Source organism: Nomia melanderi, chromosome 3, assembly GCF_051020985.1.
Source record: "Nomia melanderi isolate GNS246 chromosome 3, iyNomMela1, whole genome shotgun sequence".
Taxonomy (NCBI): Eukaryota; Metazoa; Arthropoda; class Insecta; order Hymenoptera; family Halictidae; genus Nomia; species Nomia melanderi.
This window is the reverse complement of record NC_135001.1, coordinates 21,165,826-21,189,958: the sequence shown is the minus strand read 5'-3', so window position 1 is coordinate 21,189,958 and position 24,133 is coordinate 21,165,826. Positions and strand designations below refer to the sequence as shown.

At 40.3% G+C, this 24,133-nt stretch overlaps 1 protein-coding gene across 1 annotated transcript; it reads right to left on the bottom strand.

Annotated features, from left to right (window-relative positions):
• Positions 1 to 181: 181 nt before the first annotated feature.
• Positions 182 to 22,914, bottom strand: LOC116429279 (hydrocephalus-inducing protein). Its single transcript, XM_031982045.2, has 36 exons — positions 22,782 to 22,914; positions 22,416 to 22,534; positions 21,893 to 21,964; positions 21,678 to 21,792; positions 20,642 to 21,096; positions 18,897 to 19,007; positions 18,584 to 18,826; positions 18,269 to 18,489; positions 17,568 to 17,688; positions 17,373 to 17,509; positions 17,033 to 17,284; positions 16,451 to 16,754; positions 15,542 to 15,802; positions 15,147 to 15,468; positions 14,694 to 14,981; positions 14,237 to 14,457; positions 13,879 to 14,175; positions 12,798 to 13,089; positions 12,521 to 12,740; positions 11,532 to 11,759; positions 10,824 to 11,128; positions 10,151 to 10,310; positions 9,080 to 9,275; positions 8,122 to 8,355; positions 7,884 to 8,053; positions 6,877 to 7,081; positions 5,613 to 6,184; positions 4,792 to 4,927; positions 3,454 to 3,744; positions 3,184 to 3,396; positions 2,830 to 2,943; positions 2,510 to 2,743; positions 1,498 to 1,725; positions 643 to 788; positions 396 to 579; positions 182 to 331 (listed from the first exon to the last, which is right to left on the bottom strand). Exons 1-36 carry the CDS (start codon positions 22,912 to 22,914, stop codon positions 182 to 184), a joined length of 7,950 nt encoding a protein of 2,649 aa, XP_031837905.2.
• Between the last annotated feature and the right edge of the window lie 1,219 nt (positions 22,915 to 24,133).

The window sequence follows — 24,133 nt, the reverse complement described above, 5'->3', positions numbered from 1 at the left end:
ATTTTTATGGCATAATCTTGATGATTTAAAAATCTTTAATTTTCCTGATTATATTTGCCAATCAATTCAATATTATTGCTATTTTATTTACAAGATTGACGTTAGGGTAGTTGACTAGAAATCTATATACTTCTTCCACGTTTCAGATAACAATTAAAAAAACAATTTAATTAATTTTATTTCACTCGAAAACTCCTCTTAAATAATATACCCAATTAATATGCGAATGATCGCGATCAGTACAATATATCAGAAGCTTTCCTGCAACTGGATACTTTTCCATAATTTCCTTCTCTTCGTTACCAATTAGTTTCACTTTAATATCGATGTGCTAAAAGAAAAAATATTTAATTGAAGAATCTTCATAATATTATGAAGACTCATTCGAAACCTACTTTTTTCGAATCCAAAGTAGCCGACTGTGTTTCAACCGCGAAACTTGTGGGAACGTCAACGACGAAGTTGAAAGTTTTAGTTTCTTTAAAAATATTCTTGAAGCGTATCAATATTGGTGACTCCTGCGAGACGATGTACGGTCCGCAGGGTTTTGGCACAGAGGAGGTGCCCATCAAAGGAAACCTACAAAGGAATTGGAAGAATTTATCGAATTATCCGTTTATCTTCCGTCATTCATTCTTTTACACAAAGATTCCTGCAGTCCTCGAAGAGGCGGTTAACGTGGCAGCTACATTTTCGATGCAGTACGGCTCGAAAGTGACTTCTATCGTTCCCTTACTAAACTCTGATACTTCGATCTGTTTTCGTGTCGCAAAGCAGTCGTTATCCACCTAGAAATCAGTGTAAAATATAACTTAACAATTTGAACCACTTGAAAATTTGTATTTTACAATTTTTGGAATTGCGAAGGTACTTTTGTGAGAAGTTTTAAAATAAATTCATTATTTTATCATTAATAAGTTAAACTGTATGGTTTTTACTATCTAACCGGAAATTAGAATCTGAGAATATGTCGTCTAAGGATTAACCCCTTGCCGTATGATTTATTTCTCAACTATGACAACTACTTTGCCGTTAATAATTTGTCGGAAAAAGAGAAAAATTCTAGGCATACTCTAAAGTATAATTACTGATAACAGAAGAATAATATTTGAATTCAAAAGGATTGTAATATTTGCCCTTTGCAAATTCTCTTTAACCCTTTGCGGACGAAGATTCTTCGAAATATACGAAACCTCCAGCAGATGAAGTTAATTTATACATCGATTGCTTAAATAATAGAAAGAGTTGTTGAAAAAGAAAAAAAAATTTTAAATTAAACATTTTTTTGTTAATTTTTTCTCTTGCTGTTTGAATAATTGAATCATTTGTTTGCGACTTACTTTTCTAAATATGGACATTTCATCTCGCAATGTCGATATTCGTCAAAATCTCCGCGAGTCTGACGCGTTCTTATAAGGCAAGGGGTTAAATCAATTTATCCGGGAATTGTTTATTGTTCACAGCGAAGAAGAGAATATTACTTCATGCAGATCATACTTGAATCGTAAATTCAGCTTTGCTCGCGGTGCCGTTCGCCACGAGAAGCGGAAACGTGCAAGAGGCGCCAAGTATTGCGTTCGCGCGGGTCACTTTTTCCGGAAACGCCGTAGCGGCCTTCAATCTTAATTCATACGGAAAATGACCGAGTTCCTCGCAGTAAACGTCGAGCTTAACGACCGTCTCTTCGGTTTGCAGCATCGGATGGAACTCCACGGTTACGTGTTCCTGCGATTTCACGTTTCGCAACATAAACTCGCCGAGCTTTTTAACGGTAACTGCGATTTCGAACCGCGAGGGATGGAACTAATCCGCTGAATTTTAACGCGTTGACTGCCACTGGCTTTTTCAGCGTTGCGCGTTACTTGTTTTTTCGCAGCAAAGATGTATGGAAACGATTGTTAACCCTCTATGGGCCGAATTTTTGTTCACGATTATAACAAAATCTATGTAGTACAAAATTAATTTATTTAAAGTTTCAATAATTTCTTCTTCATTTCTTCATGATTACTTCATTTTATTCGCCACTTTGAGTGCAAAATGAAATAAATCAACAAGATGCCAGTATACTGATACCTGACTTCAAAGTTACATGGGCCTATAGAGGGTTAATTATTTGGTATCGCGATGCTTACTTTATATTGTTATTTGATTACTCAGAGTGTTAGATATATTTATTTTACATAGGTCATCATATACAGGGTGGAAGTTATAAAGCGTTACAGTCGAATATGGTCACTCCGAGGTGAGGTGAAGGTCAACTCTCTTTTTTTAAATAGAACGACACATTTTTTATCCACCGTCAAATAGTGCGTTTCAAGACGAATTCAACGACCTATGACTGAAGGTCATTCAAGGTCAAACTTGCAGGGAAATGGAGAAAAGGTGTGATCGTTTAATAAAATAAAGTAATCATGGAGAAATGAAGAAGAAATTATCGAAACTATTAAATATATTGATCGCGATGGCAGTCAACGCGTTAACGAGCTTGTTTCAGTCATTTACAACGTACGCTCGATGAAGGCGGCACGATCTTCGGCACATCGTGGATCGCGACGAAAGGATGCCGACACGCCGCCGTGTAAGTAATCGGGTCTCGATCCAGCGGATTTTCCAGCTTTAAACTGTAACACGCTCGCGACCGTGCGGGGGTCGACAATTTGATAGATTCGAGGACTTCCGGTTCCGTCACGTCGTACTCGATTTCGTAGAACTGGTACTCGCCGTCCTCGTTGCTGAACGTCACCTGGATTCGCCCGGAAAAATGAAAAGGCAGCAACGCTGCGAGGACGTTCCGTTTCTAGATGGAATTTTCGATCGCTATAATGGTACCTTGAAGCGAAAAACGTGCGCCTCGAAAGAATGGAACACCGCGCGATAGTCCCGATGGCTGCTGGGCGGAACATCGATTCTGTCGTTGCCGGAAAACGCGTGGAACGGGATTCGCTGCGACGGAAAGACGAAATTAGGGATGGAGAGATCGTCTCACGAATTGACGCTAATTGAAACGCTTAACATTTTACGTCTAGCTTGAAGAGGATTTACTTTTACGCATTTCTGCGTGTAAAATCATCATGGTTGACGCGACTTGAATTTTATTCGCATTTTACGAAGACGATTCGTTGCATTCGATAAGACACGGTAGCAACGAAGCTTGCTACTGAAACGAACGCGTTAAAGTCGCACCTTTAACTGTAGAGAGCTGGTCGTCGATTCGATTTTACAGCGAAATCGTTGCTGCTCGCCGAGCCAATTGTGAACAGGCAACAGTTCGGTGAATTTCGTTTTAGCGGGGAATTGTCTGCGAATTCTAGCCGAGACCTGCGGGGGCAAGCTGTTCCCTCGAAGGGAGTACACCAAGGGACTCGCTTCGTCCGGTAATTTAATCAACAGCGTACCCTGGAAAAAATAGCAAGATGGAATAAACCGATCATCGGTGAGTTGAGAATATTTTACAGTGTGCTGAGTATCCTCGGTGTTCATGACTGTGGGTGCGTAAGTGATCAGGCAAGAGCCAGATCCTTTCGCAGGGACGTGGAAAGCTTCATCGACCGAGAAATAATTGCCGGTCACTTCGGGGATCAGTTTCCAAGGTAAATTTGTATCGTTAGCGATCGTCATGGCTCGCGTTTCTCGCTGGCGGACTATGCAGGCGAAAACGACAGTCTCGATTGGTTCTGGCAGTTTACAGCAGCTACCGGTGACCCTTATCTTCAGGGCATCATACTTCTCGATCTCCACTGTCGCCTGGAATACACCGTCGCGAAAGTTTCATCCCTTAGAACGAGAGATTGTTCGAGCAGATCTTTGCGAGAAATCGTTAGCGCGATGACCGGATTTGACGCTAGGTTTACGAAACCCGTCGATTCGACGCGTACTGAATTTTATAAGCATTATTTGATACGTTTGCGTCGATTTTGATCGGCGAGATTATATAAATGTGTATTTTAATTCTATTTAACCCTTTGCACTCGAAAGTTTTTACTAGAATTATTCACTATTCTTCGAAGAGATACAGACGATGTTCTTTGAAGACTTAACCCTTTGCACTCGAGAGGTGACCCTCAGTCACCATTTGATCTGATTTGCAGAATTATAAAGTTTTATGTATAATGTTAAGCTTTGTATGATGCGGCAATATATGGAATATTCAAATAAAATAACTCTTCTTAATTTTATATGTGTTTTTTTATTAATTAAAGTTATTAACCTTTTCTTCTTAATTTTATATATGTTTTCTTATTAATTGAATTATTAGTCTTATCTTCTTAATTTTATACATGTTTTCTTATTAATTAAAGTTATTAATCTTATCTTCTTAATCTTATATATGTTTTCTTATTAATTAAAGTTATTTTATTTCAATATTCCATATATTGACGTATCATACAAAGCTTAATATTATATATAAGACTTTAAAATTTTGCAAATCAGATCAAATGGTGACTGAGGGTCACCTCGCGAGTGCAAAGGGTAAAGCCTCTGATTCACAGATCTAAATGAAGAAACATCAATTCTTTTAGAGATAATTGAATAAACTAACAAAAAAATGAATACAAAAAATTCGATTTTAATGCAGATATCACGATCGAATCGGATCGAAGAACCGTCGGTGAATAATTAAGGCGACGTATAGCAGAAGAAGGATACAGGTGACGAGTTAAATCGTCTTCCACGGTGAACAAGGTTAATTAATTGGAATTGTAGGAGTCTCGCGGGAGATGTAGACGCTGTAATTAAAAGATTGCTCGAAATATTTGTACGCCGGAACGGGAAACGGGGTCGTCCACTCACCACACCCTCAATTAAACTGCCTTGCCGAGAGGGTTGGAACTTGATAACGAAGTTGACATCCATTCCGGGGGAGCAATAGCCGGACACGGGGCTGATCGTAAAATCCGCCGGCAATTTCGACGTGTTCCACTTAAATCTAAATTAATTATCGTGCGCTGATTTTCGTATGAATGCCGCGAGCTGTCTCCCTTTATATTAACACATTCGAGACATTCGTGACATTTTTTAGCTGAATACCCGTAACGCAATCTCGAGTCATTTTTCATTCTTTTAGTAGAATGCTAGAGATGTATTATTACGTTATTTTCAATTTTTTTAGTAGAGTGCTAATAATGTAGTCCTACGTTACGCTGATAAATTTTGGGAAATTATGTCACGAGTGTGTTAACACTAGAATTACTACGGGTCAAACTAACTCATTCCTAAATTAAGGTTATCAGATGCTTCTTTGAGAAATTATTAAAGAAATTGATTGAATAATATGCAAACTGAATCATCAGTTAACAGTAGAACTACCGATTAATACGATTAATACACAATTCCCATAAAAATTCTAACAATAGATTATTTCCAGTTTCTTCAGACATTCATCATAGTACTCAAATGAAACTATTTTCAAAATCATTTCGAATATTCAATGCTTCGAAGATATCAATAATTGCTAAAAATCGAAACCAGTCATTTTGACTGCTATGTAGTTCTAGTGTTAATTGAAATCTCAATGACTCTTAGAGTTCCAACAGAAAAATTGGAAAAAATCACTTCGATTGATCAGTAGTTTTAGTGGTAAACGAAAGAAATCTCTAATAATGTTGAAGAACCTCGCGCCTATGTCCCCGGTATTCATCAGCACCACCTTAGCCTTGCCCGTGCAGCCCTCGACGATCGTTCCAAGCGAGAAATACGTCCCGTTCAGCCGGAATTCCGGTCCGACGCAGCTTCCGTGTACCACGAACAGCGGTAAAATGGTGGAAGACGTCTGAACGCTCACATTTCCCGTGAATCTTCTCATTCTGCACGTCGGCTTGTACCTCACGGTCACATCGACCTTTTTATTCGGGTGCAAAGCGACGGTCGACGACGGCTGCACCTGTAGAACCTCCGAGAGCCTCGGCTCTTTGGTCTGCAGCTCCGTGTCCACGGTCCACGAGCGTTTCGTTTCTATGACAGAGGCTCTATCTATTCCCTGCACGTCCTCGCTGGGTTGATACGCCGGGCAAAATTTCTCCCGGTCACGGTATTTTTCATAGGCGGCCAGATTTTTCGTCAGATCGAATTTCACGTTTAGTACCGCCGAACCCTCGTTCACCACTGACACCTTCTTCTGGACGATTTTGCCGATCGACACGGTGCCTAGATCCACGGACGTGTCTCGGGGATTTACCAATCGAATCTAGAAATTTTTATGATGACTACATATTAACACTTTGCACTCCGGAAGCTTTTTACCGGAAATATTCAATATTTTCTAAAGAGATACAGATGAATCGAGGAATGATCCTCACATGCATTGAGAAACTATTTTCTTTCAATATCTCGTACATTGATGCATTATACAAAGTTTAATATTAAATATCAAACTTTACAGTTTTGCTGTGTCAAATGGCGACTGAGAGGCGTCAAAGGGTTAATTAACTGGGAATGACGAGTTAACTCATTCGAGTTCAATTTGACTTCTCAGCTTTTCGGTTCCGCGTTCATCGGACAAATCATTTTTGTATCGGAATGTATCATTGCGCAATGTTTATTATAATAATCTAGTTCATCTCGAGTTATGGTTTTATTAACATTCACGTTTGAGAAACGCGCAGTTGAAAGGTTAATAATAATTATTGCATTCTTCGTGTTGCTTGATTCTTTTTCCTTTTACTTTCCTCTTTCTCTTGCATTCTTTCTTTTCGCGTGTGACGCTGTTATAATGGTTAAGAAAAAAAGGTTGAAAAATACATTTTCAAGAAACTAAATTAGCTAAGTTTCCGCCGAGTAAAGTTTCTCGGCGGGGGATTAAGTAGCCGTTTCAAGTTTTCCTACGGTCCCCCGAAGTTTTAACAAACTCGATCGTCGGGCTCCGCGATGAATACTTGCCCTGTATGGTATTCCTTCGCCGGTAATAACTATTCTCTTCTCGTTCCTCGAGTTGATTTTGAAGATTAAGCACTCGCGGTACCTCGCCTCCTTCAGTGCTCGAAAAATGATCGGTATAACGACCGTCGATCGAGCTGCCACTGCTTCGGAGATCGGGTTCAAGTCGACGGATAAATGCGGTTGGTCCTCGTAATTGCATTCAAGTCTGCATCGAAATTATTTCCAATTAATACAACAATCACGCGATAGAGTTACTAGGTTTACAGACATTTGTACAATTTATGGTCTTCGGAAAAGTGAAAATGTTCGTTTGGATCTTGCGAATCCTCTAATTTCAATCATATTTAAATGTATCAATATTATACCGATTGCACAATAAATAAATAATAAAATTCAAACTATGTTTAAAAGTAGTCAATAAGTATATACATTCATATAATTGTATTAATTAAGCCTTTGCCTCGCCATTTGATTTGACCTAAGAAAATGATAAAATCTCAAATTCAATATTAAACTGTCTATAATGTATCAACACATGGAACGTCGAAATGAAATGGTTCTGTCACTTAGTTTATTGTCACTTTGTGACATTGTTTTCTTGAGAAAAGTATTTTCGAGTGCAAAGGGTTAACACTAGAACTACGTAGCAGTCAAAATGACTGGTTTCGATTTTTTTGTTAAGCAATTATTATCTTCGAAGCATTGAATATTCGAAATGACTGGTTTCGATTTTTTTGTTTAGCAATGATTGGTATCTTCGAAGCATTGAATATTCGAAATGATGTTGAAAATGAATAGTTTCATTTCAGTACTATAATGAATGTCAGAAACTGAAAATAATCTATTGTTACAATTTTTATGGGAATTGCATATTAATCGTATTGCTCGGCAGTTCTAGTGTTAAAATCGTTGTGAACCTTTTCCAAACGATGTCTATAAAGTTCGATACAAGTCAAACCGACGCGTTCCGTAAACCTAGCGTTAAAGGAGCAACCAAAGATCGTCACATGACAGGCTTGTTCTCCGAGTTCGTCACTCGAAGTTCTGTTGCATGGAATATCCCATTTGCATTTTGAATGTAACACGAGCCGAAGTCGTGGCGGTCGAAGCTGAACTGGACAGCCATCTTCTTCGAGGTGGCTTTCAGTAAGAACCGATATGTCGGGCCGTTGCTAATCTGTAATTAATTCGTGTTATACTCGCTCGAAGCAATTTTACACGACGAGGGGATTTCAGTCGACCTGCCTTCAGGGTAACGCAGTGATCTTTGATCACAGTTTTCTGCAACGTCGTGACCGCTAAATTACAGGTTGAACGAGATTCGCTGGCCACGTGTCCTGCCCTTTGAAGCATCTCGACGCTGTAGGCGTTCCTGGTGCAGAGTTCCGGCGTCATACCCAGATCCCAGGTATAATAAAAGGTCATTTTGCTGGAATTACGGATGTCGAACTCCACGGCGACTGGCACGTTCACTATCAACTGTGAATGAAGCTAACGAATCACTCTGCTCCAAGGGATGAGTACTTTAACCCTTAGCAGTCCTATGTCGAGTCAGACTCGACGTTCTATTTTATTGCGACCTCTACCTGTTTTAACAATTTTTTTTATATTTATTTGTAGTATCACAATTGTACCATTTAAAGGTAACATTTCAATGACTCCCAAATATTCTTGAATAAATAAATAGAGACATATGAAGCTGTAATTGAAGGAACTAACGTCGACGCGAACCTCAAAGTGAGAAACCAAGAGCAGTACGGGTTAAGCACAGAGGGTTAAATTATATATCAATTGCTTAAACAATAGAAGTGGAAACTACCTACCGCCTGCTACTTAGTATTCCAAACATAAAAATTTCATCTCCCAAAATATCGACTAATATTTAATTCTAACATTTCAAAACTCCAACAAACTTCGGTCGACAAAGGGTGAAACATTCCATTCACCGCGATCGAATATTCGTAAGCTAACGAATCCGCTTCAAAGGATACTCCTCCGGAGTGTCCCGATAGCCGTAACAAGGAAGAAATCGAATTCAAACACTCCGCTTATCGCAATCAGGGAATATTTCAATAAAACATCGCGTTCCATTCTGTCGCGGCGCGATCTCCCCGAGATACGTCCCGTGCAAATTGAAAACGATGAACGAGATATTCCACGGCGCGCGTAGCCGCGTTTGAATCTGAAAGGGACGTCTGCGAACCTTGCCCAGGTCGACGACGTTCCCCGCGTCCTCGCGGGCTCGTACAATCCCGCCGGCCGCGACGGAATAGGAAACCGAAGAGACGATCTCGTGGGCGGAAGCGGTCACGAAAACCGTGAGGGGAGCTTTCATCAGCCCCACGGCGCACTGAATGGAGAAGTGGAACTCGCCGACCCGACTCGGATGGTACTCGACCCTGCGGACGAATTAAAAGATCTCGTCGTGCCATTCTGGCCGCGATCTCGCGCGTAAAATCGTGGGCTCGTTGCTGCGAATTTTATCATCAATGGCCGCCGGCCACAGTTAACACGCTGAATGCCGCGGGAGTCACCGGTAACCCCTACCTGGATCGAGTCGCTGTTATTCAGTTCACTAAACGACGATTATTTGAGAACCTTTTTACGTCGTTAACCCTTTCCGGTACGATTAATCGTGAAAAATTGCGCGTGGTAAGAGCATTCTGTTTTTATGAAAGGAAACGTGTTCCATTTTATGATTTACGTTTTGTTGATTAACCCTTTGCACTCCAGGGGCGCCTTACTTATAAAATTTTCAATTGAATATTAAACCTTGTGTAACGTATCAACGCGTAAAACATCGAAGTAAAATAGTTCTCGCCCTTAATTTATAGAAGATAATCAATTGTGTTAGTTGGGAAAAATATCGTTAATATTTACTCAGAAAAATGAATATTTTTAATGAAAAATATTGTCGAGTGCAAAGGGTTGAAGGAATATTAATTGAAAGTAATCTGGCGAAGTACTACTGAGTATTGTGACAATCTATTCTTAATTAGGAACTGCACAGATTTTGTACATTAAAAACATGTAATTTGTAATTTTAGTTGTTTGAGCGTAGCTCGTTACTGTACAGTTTGACACGGAAAAATAATGACGACCTGTTTCCGTCATTTTACCGCAAAGGGTTAATAACGGGACACGATGCAGTGAGCGTGCAATAATGATAATGCAGCTCAAGTAAATGGTTTGATATTTTTTGGACTTTGTATAGGTATTTTGTTAGGTGAAATCCGGCATTCAGCGTGTTAATGATATAAGAATTCAGGAGTACTGTAGTAGTTGTTCGCTCTTCGAGGTTAGGGTTCCAGTCATCGGAATCACTGTGAGTTTCTGGAATTTCCCTTCGGAGTATAGGGATTCCTTTAGTATTCGGAATGGTATATCGAAGGCTTCGTCGTTCAGTAGTCGAATTGATTCTTGGACGCTGTGTTCTGGAAGTTATGGAGGATTAAACATTTTATTTAACGGTATTCGATAATATTCCCACGTAAAATATTATTATAAGCTACAGTGCGCGTCTCATGTTAGCTGCATCAGCCTAAAGTTTGAAAGTACACATATATATTTTTCTAACTACTTATAAATAATAAAACTATTAAACTTATATACTTATAAATAACAAAACTATTGAACTTATATACTTATAAATAATAAACTATTTATATATATATATATATATATATATATATATATATCTAACGAAATTATTGGTAATTATAAGGACTACACAAAATACTATCACTACACTAACACATCTTTCTCAAAACAAACCGGCGCCATCTTGTCGCAAGGCGCCACCAGCTACCCACAGGCACGTTCGACCATGCATACCCACAATACTTTATACTTAATGTGTGATTGTTAATGAAAGAGAAAAAGGTCTCCTACAGAGACTATCTTCTCGAAGGAGAAGAAGTTTCGTACCAAGAGTGTGCGAGATCTACCTAAGATTGTTGGTTTCAGTTTCACGTGGACCGTGAGGCAGTGTACCAAGGGCTCCCTGACGATGCCGACGAGCAGGAACAGGCATTCCAAATTATACCTCTCGATGGAGAAGAGCCAGAAGGACTCGAAGACGCCGACCTCTTCTGCCAAGAACGTGAACGCCAGGTCAGTTTGTTTCCCGCGTTCCGCGACGCCCTGGGGGACCGTGCAATGGAAATTCGGCATCTTGTCAACTCGGTGAAGCGTTCGGTCCGTCCAGGAGAAACGATAGTCGTCCGTCGTTGGATTAATTAAATGAAAGCTTCTAAAAATCATCCAAACGAAAACTGCTTTTTCGAAAGGAAATCGAGAAAATTGTAGCTTCGAAACTAGATCATCGCAATGCGCATTCGCGTAATTGCTCGAATCAAAGTCGACTCAAACTATCACTAAACAATGTTAAACTTCAATATCCGTCAAATCGAGGGGTTCCGTAAATCTACCGTCAAGTCTCCTCGAACGCGTCGCGGTTCTGAAAACCACGCAAGAAACTTTACATTCCAGGAAATTCAATAGAAACGGAATCGTTAAAAAATCCAGGTAGCTACGATTTCCCATTCTAATGAATTTCCGGCGTTTCCGCGGCGAATGCAGATGGGACCGCAGTAATTTGTTGCGAAGTTCATTAAAACCGACGGGCTACCGGCAGTTCTACGTGCCACACTTACTTGACGTGAGTCCCGCCGACGCCGACCACTTTAAATTCGATTACCCTGATATTTTCCCACAAAGCGGGATCCTCCGGTTCGCGTCCCAGCGGGCCGGGCATCGTCGGGTCCCGTCTGCCGGCGGTTACGTAGTCGCTCTCTTCCACGTCGAAATGACAATACGGCAATAAACTTCTCGCCGCGACTGGGATCGACAACTCTGCCAGCTCCGGGTGGAGATTCTCCATTCTGTTGAAAGCGTCAAACACCGGGGGCTCTATTTTACAGGGGAATTCATTTGCTCGGACACGTGGAAGAATTAGGTGGATTAACAACTGGGGACTCGGAGTATGTCGAACGTGTCATTATACTCGGAGACTGAAGGTTTATTCTCGAGAAGTCTGCTCTGATAATTCGTCTAATGTATACCCGCAATACTGTTGTACGAATGTCTAACAGGTTTCTGTGTGGCATTGCTTTACAAATGAGAAATGATATTTAAATACAATAGTTTCAACCCTTCGCGCTCCAGTTTTCATTAGAAGTACTCAAGATTTTTTAATGAAATACCAACGACATTCTTTCAAATCGACTTAACGAGAAATCGTACATGAATTGAAGAGGCTGTTTTATTTTAATATTTCACATGTTGATGCTGTGCGAAGTTTAATATTAAATATCAAATTTTATAATGTTGCTGTGTCAAATCAATTGGCGACTGAGAGGCGCCTACGGAGTAAAGGGTTAATTAACTGGGAATGGCGAGTTAACTCATTCGAGTTCAATTTGACTTCTCAGCTTTTCGGTTTCGTGTTCATCCGACGAATCATTTTTGTATTGGAATGTATCATCGTGCAATGTTCATTATAATAATTTAAATAGAATATTATGTTTAATTATATCAACGTTATAGAAAATTGGATAATTTATACAGTTAACGATTCGTGTCCTTAAGAAATCGCTCGACTTTTACCGAGTTCGTTTAACCGAGCAGCGATCCGATAGCGTACTTGCACGTGAGATAGGCTTTGTAATAAAACACGTCCACGGGGGAGAATTTCAGCGTACACTCGACGGATCCTCGGGGAGGAACGGATCCCTCTTCAGGATGGATCGCGAACGGTAGATCGTCACCCTCTAACCAGCTGTCGGTGGTCCGTTCCGACAATCCTGCAGCGCTGCTGAAAAGGTCCGACCGCCTCGCGCTGGCTGGTTTCACCTCGAACGTGCCTGCAACGATGGATCTCACGAGTTATGAGCCCTTTGAGCAGGCTACACGAATCTCACCGGACAAGGATGGGGTACATCGCCGTGAAAATAAATCCCCCGCGTCCCCGCCGCTCTTCCCGTGCCAGTCGAAGTCCCTGTAACGCGATCGTTCACTTGTTGCGGAGAAAATGCCACGGAACGACTTCGAATTCGGCCGGGAAAGAGAATTCTCAGCGGTCCTCGGCCTGGAAGTCACGTTCGCGCTGTCTTCCATATGCTTCTTCGGGTATTGCTCGTCCATACTTATCTTCCAGGCGTACGTCGTGTTTACCAGTCCCGGATTCGAGAATGTGAAAGTATACTCTCTGGTCTGCAACAATTTTGTATGGATTGAAATTGTTTGGACCTTGCAAATAAAACAGAAAAGTAGCCAAATGTATGTTCAAATACACAAATGTCAAAATACCGAAATATCCGAAAACTCAAATACCTAAATATCGAGATACCCAAATACCCAAATACCAAATTACCAAAATACCAAAATACCAAAATAGCCAAATATCCAAATATCCAAGGATCCAAATATCCAAGGATCCAAATATCCAAGGATCCAAATATCCAAATATCCAAATATGCAAGGATCCAAATATCCAAGGATCCAAATATCCAAGGATCCAAATATCCAAATATCCAAATATGCAAGGATCCAAATATCCAAATATCCAAATATCCAAATATCCAAATATCCAAATATCCAAATATCCAAATATCCAAATATCCAAATATCCAAATATCCAAATATCCAAATATCCAAATATCCAAATATCCAAATATCCAAATTTCCAAATATCCAAATATCCAAATATCCAAATACCCAAATACCCAAATACCAAAATACCAAAATACCAAAATACCAAAATACCCAAATAGCCAAATGTCCAAATGTTCAAATACCGAAATATCTAAATACCCAAATACCGAAGTACCCAAATACCCAATTACCCAAATACCCAAATACCAAAATACTCAAACATCCAAATATCAAATTGCATATTGTATTTATTAGGAAAAACCATTTCCTATCGTAATCCTGTTCCAATTTTGTTCTCAAAAATTGTATTTACATATAGATCAAGCTACTCATAAAAGAATAGAGAACCTGGAACATCAGGGTGTCCTTGAAATAAATATCCTTCACAGGACATGAATACTCAGAGAATGCGACCGTTGCACTGAGTAAAACTTGAATGCACTTGCTGCTGCCAGGTACGACGTCTGCCATAGGTTCAGGAGCAGGTTGCACAGTCTTCTTGGCCAGAACCTCGGTGTTCTTCGGCTGTTCCGGGAGATCGGGATGCAGTGTTTCCCATCGTACTTCCGTCTGTCTATCATCCCAAGCAGCTTCGTTGTTCGGTTGGAGGATGCTGATCTCGCTGACGATGCATTCGATGCGGGTCTGACGAAACGGACGACAATGGTAATAATGATAGAGGCGAGCAGCCCGTGCAAGCACTAACATTCGCGTGATTAATGGGTTCCGTTCCCAGGAAGGTAGCAACGATTTCCTTGCACGTCTGATTCTTGACGTGTCCGATCGATGGCACGAATACGAGATTAGGATGCGCGTTCCACTCGAATCGGAACCATTTATCCGTGGATTTATTGGCGATCCTGAACGTTTTTCTATATATCTTGCCAACGAAACAGAGACCGTAATCAAGGACGTAGGATAGGGACTCTGTAGATGCTGAACCAATACGACCTGAGATTGATTTGAACAGAAATCGAAGTGAACGTTACTAAAATATCATAGAATAAGAATATTCTAAGAATAAAAAAATAAAAAATAAAAATATAAGGAAAGATATAATATTAATAAAATATTAAATATATATATTATATATTATATATTTTTTTTTCTTTTATATTACATTCTTTAATATTATATTATAAGAATATTATTTTATAGTGTACCGGACGTCAGAGAACTTCGTTTCGACGAAAACTTTCGTCCTTTAACAACAAGTTCGGAAGACTCCTTAGATCTACGTTTGGTGTCCTCAAACTCTAAACCCTCGAAGACAATTGGTTCCATATAAGATTCTGCTTGAACGTCGATTACCAGATTCTCATAAGGATTATCAACAATGAACAGGCAAATTTTTCCAGAGTATTTTCCTATTTCAATCGGTGAGAATCTTATTTTGAAGCGTGCCGTATTTCCTGGCATTAGGAGAACCACTGTGCACCTGTCATTTGGTTCTAAAGCAAGATACAAATGCAAGCGTTAAAACTCATTCTTAATCTTTTAAAAATAGATTTAGTATCGTAGGAGAAACAATAAAAATTTGTTGAATTAAAAATAAATCTTACATCAGTTTACTGAATTAAATTTATAAACGCTAAGAACAAAGTCTGAATGTTCACCGTCGCAACTACCGTTCCAAATCTGCAGCAAACGTTGCGTGTCAGGGCAAGCTTCGAAGCTGAAGAGGTTCTTATCTTCATCGATCTCGACAATGACTTTAGCCTTGATGAATCCGACATTTTCCACAGCGAATCGTCTCGAGCATGTTTCATTAACCAGCGTACGAGCAAAATTCAACGTGACCTTCTCGCGTCTCCCGTGCGCCGGCTCTACGATCTCCACTTCCGGTACACAGGACTCGCCGAGCAGGTTGACGAGCAGCTTCTCGTCCGCCAGATGAGGGGGCAGGAGCACCGTCACTTCCAACCTTCCTCGGAACGTCTGCAAATGTTTGACAAGGGTACAGTAATTTCGAAACTCCGGAAGACACACTCGAAGAACAATTTTGCTTAACCCCTATCATGCTCGGCGTGAAAGACACTCTGAACGTTTTGTAGCTGACTGGCGGAATTCGTTCGTCTTCCGGATCCACGGCGAACGTATCGGGCTTAGCCGTGCCAGGTGTCAGGGAGTCCTGAACGAAGAGCACCTGCACGTCCGCTGGAACTATATTCCGGTTGTACAATTTGAAGCACGTCGCGTGGCTGGTTGACACGCAGACGTACCGGAAGTAGAGGCATTTCTCTTGGCGCGTGAACACCGTGTGTGGACCGATCTGGTAAAATGAGAAGTTTGGTTCGGAGATAGGGGAATTGTTAGGAAAACTCTGCCTTGTAAATGTTTTATCTTAGATATTATAACCCTTTGTACTCGAAAAATTTGTCACTAGAAATATTCTTTCAACTAACTTAACGAGGAATCTATTCACAATGTAAGAGGAACAATGGTATTTTATTTCCACGTTTCACGTATCGACAGATTACTCAAGGCTTAATGTTAAATACGGAATTTTACAATTTTTACAATTTTTACAATTTTTGGAGTGCAAAGGGATAATAACACATTGAACGCCGGATAAATTTCAGCTACCAGAAGCGCGAGTGTCGATGATTATACTGATATATTTTTAAACATCCATCAAACCAAAATTTGTAACTACATATCTAGAATTTTACATTAACGAGGGATTTTTAATCTACCGTTAAATTGCTAGTCCCATATTAATGTAACATTATAGATATGTAGAACACAAGTCCAAAGTAAAATTACGAAATAGAATGAGGAATTCGATTTTGTAATTTTACTTTTTCTATCGTTCTCACCTCTATGCTCTTTTTACTATATTAAATTGTTTAGATTCATAGGTAAATGGAATATCTGAAGCATTCATAAACAAATGCTTCCTTAAACGAATCAAGAGAACCTCTTTGGGGCAATCGAAGTCCTGGATCTGGTCGACCACGTGATTCTCTTGGAACATCGAGTCTAGATCCTCGAAATCGACACACGGCACTGACGAACGCACCGACAGAGAAACAATCTTCCCATCGCTGTCTTCCGGTATACTGTCGTTTACTTGGACCATGATCTGTTCATCCTGCGAGCCTACGAATTCTGGGTAACAAACGACAGCGATAGTGTCCGTCTGTCCCACGTCGATGTCTCCTTCAGTTTTCTCTATCGTCATAGGACCCACTACCAACTTCAAATCAGCTGGCTCGTCTTTTCTGAACAGAGTCAAAGAACTCACCAAAAAATTCTCCAGTAACCGATGAATCATTTAACCCCTTGCCGTACGATGACGAGTGAGACTCGCGATGAACATTTGTAAACTAATTTAACAAGAACCAATTTGCCATTATCGATGTGTTGTATTCAAATGAAATTTCCACCTCAACTAGAATGCAGAATTTTGTTGTATCTTACAAATTGATAGTAAAATATTACACGAGCTTGGTAACGAAACTAAATAGTACGTCAAGGGGTTAAGTAATTTATATCTTACTTAACGTCGGTCGCTTTAATTTTCACGGATTTCTTGCTTCTCGACGCGACGGTCCTCGCCGTCAAGTTTCTCTTCTTGCGTGAATCCTCTGTCGTCTGTCTCAGATACAACATCGACGGATGCTTGCCAGTTAATCGTATGGTGTAATGCAATGGGAATTTCCCTGTGTTCTCTATGTTCAGGTACATGGTCTTCTCCGTGCAGATGGCCATCGTTCCGAAGTCCATCGACGGATACGGGTGAAGTTGAAATCTGCGATGACACTGCGAGTCATGCATACGAATCACGAATACTCTGAATGCAGGATATATGACTGATTGCGATCAGCGATATTCTCTACCGAGTGTAATAGGCGTCCAGGGAGACCGTTAGAGGAATTTCAGCGACGATGACGGCCTCTCTATGCGTATCCACTAAATGGCACTTCAATATCGGAGCGTTCCTGAGAGTCAGTTCAGTTTTCGTCACAATAACCACCTGAAGGAACGAATTACTATATTCTTTTCAGAAATTTTTTATTTTCCAAGATACGGACCTCGACAACTCTTTCCCTGTCCGGTGGAATGGTACCGGAAACCGGTCGAATCTTAAGGTTCATCTTCAAGTTCACGGGCACGTTCAGCTTCGATAATTTCTCGTCGTCCTCCAGCATGACTCTGTGAATATTTTTATATCTCCTATATTAACCGTTTAACAATATTTTTCATTAAAAATATTCATTACTTTCTGATTAAATATCAACGATATTTTTCATAACCAACACAATTGATTATCTTCTATAAATTAAGGGACAGAACTATTTTACTTCGATGCTTTATGTGTTGATACATTACACAAGGTCTAATATTGAATTGAAAATTTTTATAAGGTGTGAAAATTAAGTAAGGCGCCCCTCGAGTAAAGGGTTAACATTAGAGTTAATAATAATAATAATAATCTTAGTAATTCTAATATTAACTCTTTGCACTCGAGGGGCGCCATACTTAATTTTCACACCTCATAAAATTTTCAATTCAATATTAGACCTTAATAATAATAATAATAATAATCTTAGTAAGATTTCGATTGAATTTCAATTTCTACATTACGAAATCAACTTATTTAATCATATCTAAGAAAAGCTTGTTTCTTTGAAAATTGAAAATAAATCAGAAACGGGCCATTTTGATTCATTCAGTAATTCCAGCAAAATCGAAACAGTATTAGATTCCACGCCGCAAGAGAAATGTTCCGTACACAAACTGCACTTCGTAGTCCCCGCGATTTTTCATGGTGAACAGGCCGCTCGCCGGGGCGTTGACTTTTATCCTCTCCAGATTGATCGGGTTCGCGTGATCGATGTCGACAGCTACATCGTAAGTCTGGCCCGATAAACGGATCGTTTCCGTGAAAATAGGATCCTGATCCTCTTGTAAAAACGCTTCGAATACGATCGTTTGCATCTCGATCGCTCCGACCTGTAAAAAAGAGTTTCTCCGTATGACCCGCGCGCACGCCAGGGAAATTCAGCCGCGGTGTCTTTCGGTTTCCTTCGTGAGAAAGATGCGTTACAGTGACACCGTGATAGCAGAATTCGATTTTCCGCTCGTCCCAGGGTTTAATCTCGCCTCGATCAGGCGCGAACGTGATCTGAGGATCAAGCGGCTCCTCCGGCGCTAAACACCAGAGGATTTCGGTGCCATTTCTGTTCCGAATCGTCAATGCCTGGAACTCCCGTCGGTACAGGAGCGTGTTGCCGAAAGAAATTTGCTTCCGATCCAGCTCGACGTTCAGCTTCGCGCCTTCGCTTTGCAACTACGGGATTTTATACACAAGTGAATTTTTACTTTGATGTGGTTCCTCTCGTGATAATTGTGGAGATTACTTGCAACACTTCTGCTTTGGGATTATTCTTTATGCAGAGATATAGAGTTGCGGAGTTGGTACCGATTTTCGTGGCAATGGCTGATAGCGTCAGGATTCCTTGACCTCCTGGCTGTACGGGTTTGAGTAGTTATGACAATTGCTCAATTTTAGAGGAAATCGGATGCTACTTCCAGCTGGAGGTATTAAACCGTCTTTCGTAACTTGGATCACTTTAGCATTCATAATTTACTAGTAAGAAGGAAGAATTCTGTTTATCCTATGTTTACGTTTACGCTGAACATTAATAACTCATAGAAAAATAACATTCAATTTACATCAAATGAGTATTATGAAATTTTCCAGCTTCTGCGAGAGACTACTGTCAGTATAATAAAATAAAATAAAGAATAATAATGAAATATTCAAATAAAAAATGAAACACAGATCTATCATAAGGTGAGTGAAGAAATTAGTGTTTTACATATTCCATTTCCAATATGTTTCTGATTGATCGTCACGGTGATCGTGCCGATTCGTTTGCTCGAATGCCACCTATCGGAAGCAGCATCCGCGATAATTAAGGAAGAGCATCGTCACTGTAAACGCACAACGATAAACAGATTCTCAGGTCGGACGGCGAAGCAGCCGTCGTTGTTTCCCGCGAGCGAGAAGCTCACCCCCGCCTCCACTTGCGAAACGTTGCGGAACTTGAGCTCGACTTCGCGACGGCAGGGCCTGCTCGCAGATAAGATGCAAATGTAGCTCGCGAGTTCCAGAAGTTAACTACGAGAAGCACTTAAAGCGAGAACTTCCCGCTACGGATTTCAAAAAGTTCCGTATCGAGACGTCCCCGATTCGGCAATCGGCGCTGACGCACCTCTTATCTTTCGGCAGGACTGGCATTGATCCGAAATCATAAATACCGCGGTCTAAAAAGTATGCTGGACCACTCGGCCTGTCGGTCGTGTCCGTCACCTGTGAAGTATTCAACTGACATGTCAAAGTTACGACGAAGATATAACTGGAAGTAGCGATACAGCGAATTTCAACGCTCGCGGTACACGTTTCAAACTACCAAAATGTGACGGAAAAAAAATCTTACATTACAATTTCATAGGTCTTTATAAAGGAGAGACTCCAATATTCGAGACTACGATGGATTTGGCCTTCATAAAAATTTTTTAACCTCGCTGGAGATGTTTGAAGCTTGAATTTATATAATTTTGGAAACGAAAAAGTATGTTAGCTTATTCATTTTTTACATAAAGAATAATTATTATAGACAATCAAGGTTTATCGACAGCGAAAGTAGATATGTCATGCTTTGAAACAAGCACAAGTAGAATATTGTAACACCTGTCGTTCGAAAGTTATAGAAATCTGAATATCGACGATTTCTCGGTTGCAATTTAGCGATCCCTTGATTCTATTAACCCTTTGCACTCGAAAGTTTTTCACTTGTAATATTCTATACTTCCTAATTAGATGTGGACAAGATTCTTTAAAACGAACTTATCAAGAAATCACACACAAATTAGTTAAAGCTATTTTCTTTCAATATTTCACGTATTGATGCAGTATACAGTTAATGGTAAATTCCAAAGTTTATAATTTTTCTGTATCAAATCACCTGGCAACTCTCGAGTGCAAAGGGTTAACAGCGTCGACTTTGCGAAATTAGTTGCTATTTGCGCTTTCAGACTCGGTCATCGTTATATCGTTACTTCCAAGAACAAGCTTATTAACCGATCGTTCTCATTTTACTTTGTCGAAAATCGCCTGCGGATTCATGTCAAGTGTCGGCACATCAGCAACGCCACTGATCTTCATTTCGTAGGTGGTGTTTCCGTCTGCTATGGTGATCCCATAGATTTCATCGTAGACACCGGTTTCCGTAGGCTGGAAGCGGACCTTGAACCTCTGCGCGTCGTTCGGTTGGAGGATCCATCGCGGCTTCAAAGGCTCCTCTAGGACGCTCTCCGCGACGGAGGCGTTGTTTGCGTCTCTGCTTTCGATCGTCGACGTGTTCAACGACCGGTCGTCTAGTTTGCTCAACGATCTTCGCTCCTCCGTTTTGCTCGACGACCTCCGCCGCTGCTTTTTCACGGATCTTCGAGTTCCCGTGCGTCTTCCCGGCGCGCTGGATTCCGTCACGTGCGTCAGCTCGCTGATCGAGAGGACTTCCGGCGTCGGAGTTATCGAGACCACCTCGTAAACGTCTGGGAACCGATAGGTTTGCTCGAGTTAGCTCAAACTATTGGATCTAACTGAGGAATTTAGTTTGAAAAATTTCTCATGTGCAATGAAATTAGTAAGTGAATTTTGTGCTCTTCAAACGGCGCATCTAGGGTGGATTTGAATGAAAAACCAAAGCAAAACAGTATAACAGAGTGAAATTTATTTTTAATATCGTTTCAGATATTTCATATTTTTATATCAATATTTCTAGAATAAAAGGAAATTGAAACTAGTCGTTTCAGCAGTAAGGATTGCATACGTTGATAAGTGAGGATGAAATTGATTTAACGCGTCATCATTCGCCTAAAATTAATATGTGCAGTTTGGTAAATGTATAACATACTTCCAGGGACTTGTGTACTACGTTTCCGAATGTTCCTCGATGTTAGAACGGAGTAGACTTTGGGGACGAGGTCTGGTCGAGGCGCTGCTTCCTCTTGTGGAAAAGAACCAAACAAGATTTCCATCGGTAATGTACAAGATCTTTAGAACTTCCCGTCTCTTTTATAGTAATTTCGTATTCTTACAATTTCAAAAAAGCCTACTGTAACCTATACATTACCTAGGGCCGATTTTGCCAAAGCGTTTTCAGCCATTTGCGCAACTACCGCATCGTACATTGAACGTTGCCAGGGATCACTAGCGTTCACGTACCATATCTGAAACCTGTTCTGCGCCTGTATTTACAAGATTTTGAACAATATATTTCACAGATTACTGTTATATGTATCATATATTCCATAATCCAGAATATACAATTCCAAGCAATATCCTCACTTGGTTATCAACAGTGCTTCCATCTTTAGATCTATCGCCTTTGGACGCTTTAGATTTTGCCGTGGGCAACTCCTAAATCAACAAAATTAATGTAACAGAAAGAAATAATCACAAATGATCTCCTTTAACCAGTTAACTGTGGAATTCAGTTGGAAAAATCTCACGTTCTGCGATAAAATAAAAATGGAGCGTGTACTCGTCGAACGCAGGACGAATGCGCGTAAAGTACATTTTAACACGTTCAGCTAGATGAATGTGCGATAATAATAACGCAATTCAATCAAATGATTTAATATTGTATTTTTTCCATTTTGTGTATTTTGCTCTATGAAATCGTGAAGTGTTCAACGTGTTAATGAAAGACCAAAGCGAAACGAAGAAGAATTACACGTTTATGTGAAAAAATAAGGAATCCATCTCTCAAAGACCTAGTATCATGTCAATCTTTTCGACGCGTATACTCAAACACAGTTAACCGGTTAAAATCAGTTTCCCAAAGAACCAAAGTATAAGTAACACTGACTAGACTCCTCTTAACAGGATCCCAATTCCGAATCACGTCCAGGATCGCGGAGAGGTCAGAGCGATACTGATTCATGGCGTCGGTGACATCCTTGATCTCCTTCGGAACCGTCTCACGGCCTGCAACATTAATCGTCTCCTCAATTTCTTTGCGATCGCAGGACCGGGATGCTCTCGGACTAAGGTTATTTCGAATTTCATTGGTAACCCGGCCCGTGATTCATCGTAATTTAATCGAACTCGCGAGTATCAGGGATCTCGAGCCACTTCGGGGCCCGGCTCGAATTGGCTGGCGACGTTTCCCTCCGCTCGGCCGTCACGTCCTTCGATTCTATTCGGGCCGACTGTTCCTGGAGCGGATTCTTACCGCGTCTCGAGCTGTCCCTGCTCCTCGTTCCTCGGCTCGGCGTCCGCCGTCTGCCGGTGCCCGGCTTCGAGCTCGCGGACCTTTTATTGCCCGCCTGCTCGCGCTTCGCCGACTTATCCTTCCCTTTTCCCATGGGCGTCTTTGATCTCGGAACACGGTCGCGAGCCTCCTGCGAAACAGTGTCACGCTCCACTAAAGAATTAATGTCGAATCGTTTCACGGTTGTCTGAACCTCCCCCTTCGCTTCCTCTGTCTGTCTATCCCTATGCTATCCTCCCTCGCCCTGTTAACCCTAGAACTCCTGCGGAGGGCCTCCTTGAACCCGCAAGTTGGACAACGTTGGATTAACCCGTTTGCATCGTTAGGGCGTATAGGATATGCTCTCAGAGGAGGCGAATAGTCGATCGATTTTAGAGATTAACACGTTGCGTACTGGCAACGAGAAATCTCGTTTTTATGTAGACACTTAGCTGCGCTTTGCTAATTACTGTAGTACTTAGAAGAATATGGAATTTGATTCAAATTGATTATCTATTTAAAATACGTTATATAACAATATTGCTACATATACAAAACCTCAGATATCATATTGTTATGTAATGTATTTTAAATAGATAATCAGTTTGAATCAAATTTCATATTTTTCTAAGTAAATTCAACTTATATTGCTACACATGCAAAACCTCAGATAAGTTGATCTCACTGAAAATTTCCATCCGAACAATTCAGTTTTCTGAAAAGTAATATAATAAATAAATATATATATATAATATATATAAAATATTTATATTATATAAAAAGTAAATATATTATTATATTATCATCAATGTCACCTGTTAAGGTAAAGCCCTATATAATGCGATTAAAAGATTCTGCGTTATAGAAATTTCACGTTCACGAATTTTCTGTTAAATTCCATCGACATTACCTTTCGAACACCTATTTAACTTCCTCCTCTGTTTTATTCTCTCACTTTTATGCTAACTTTCCAACTGTACTTGCTATATTACTGCGATTTAATATTATGCACTTTAGTAATTTCATCACTTTACTCGTTCAAATATAAAAGAAGAAATCTGAAACTAATAGAATATTTCTCATACTGTCATACGATACAAATAGGTTCAAACTATTTGCAATATTTGCTGTTGAAATATAATCAAAACTCCTCGTTCCCATGTGCAGAACACTGCCAAAGAAAACGGAAACGAGGAGTCTGCGTAATAGCTTCTCGCCGTGGAGTTCTAGGATTAATCCGTCATATTTGACCCGAATAATGAAACTTTCGATAATTTCCTAAGGAAAATTCTTCATCGTCTCCCTCTGTCTCTGTAAGCGGCCTCTCGAGGCTC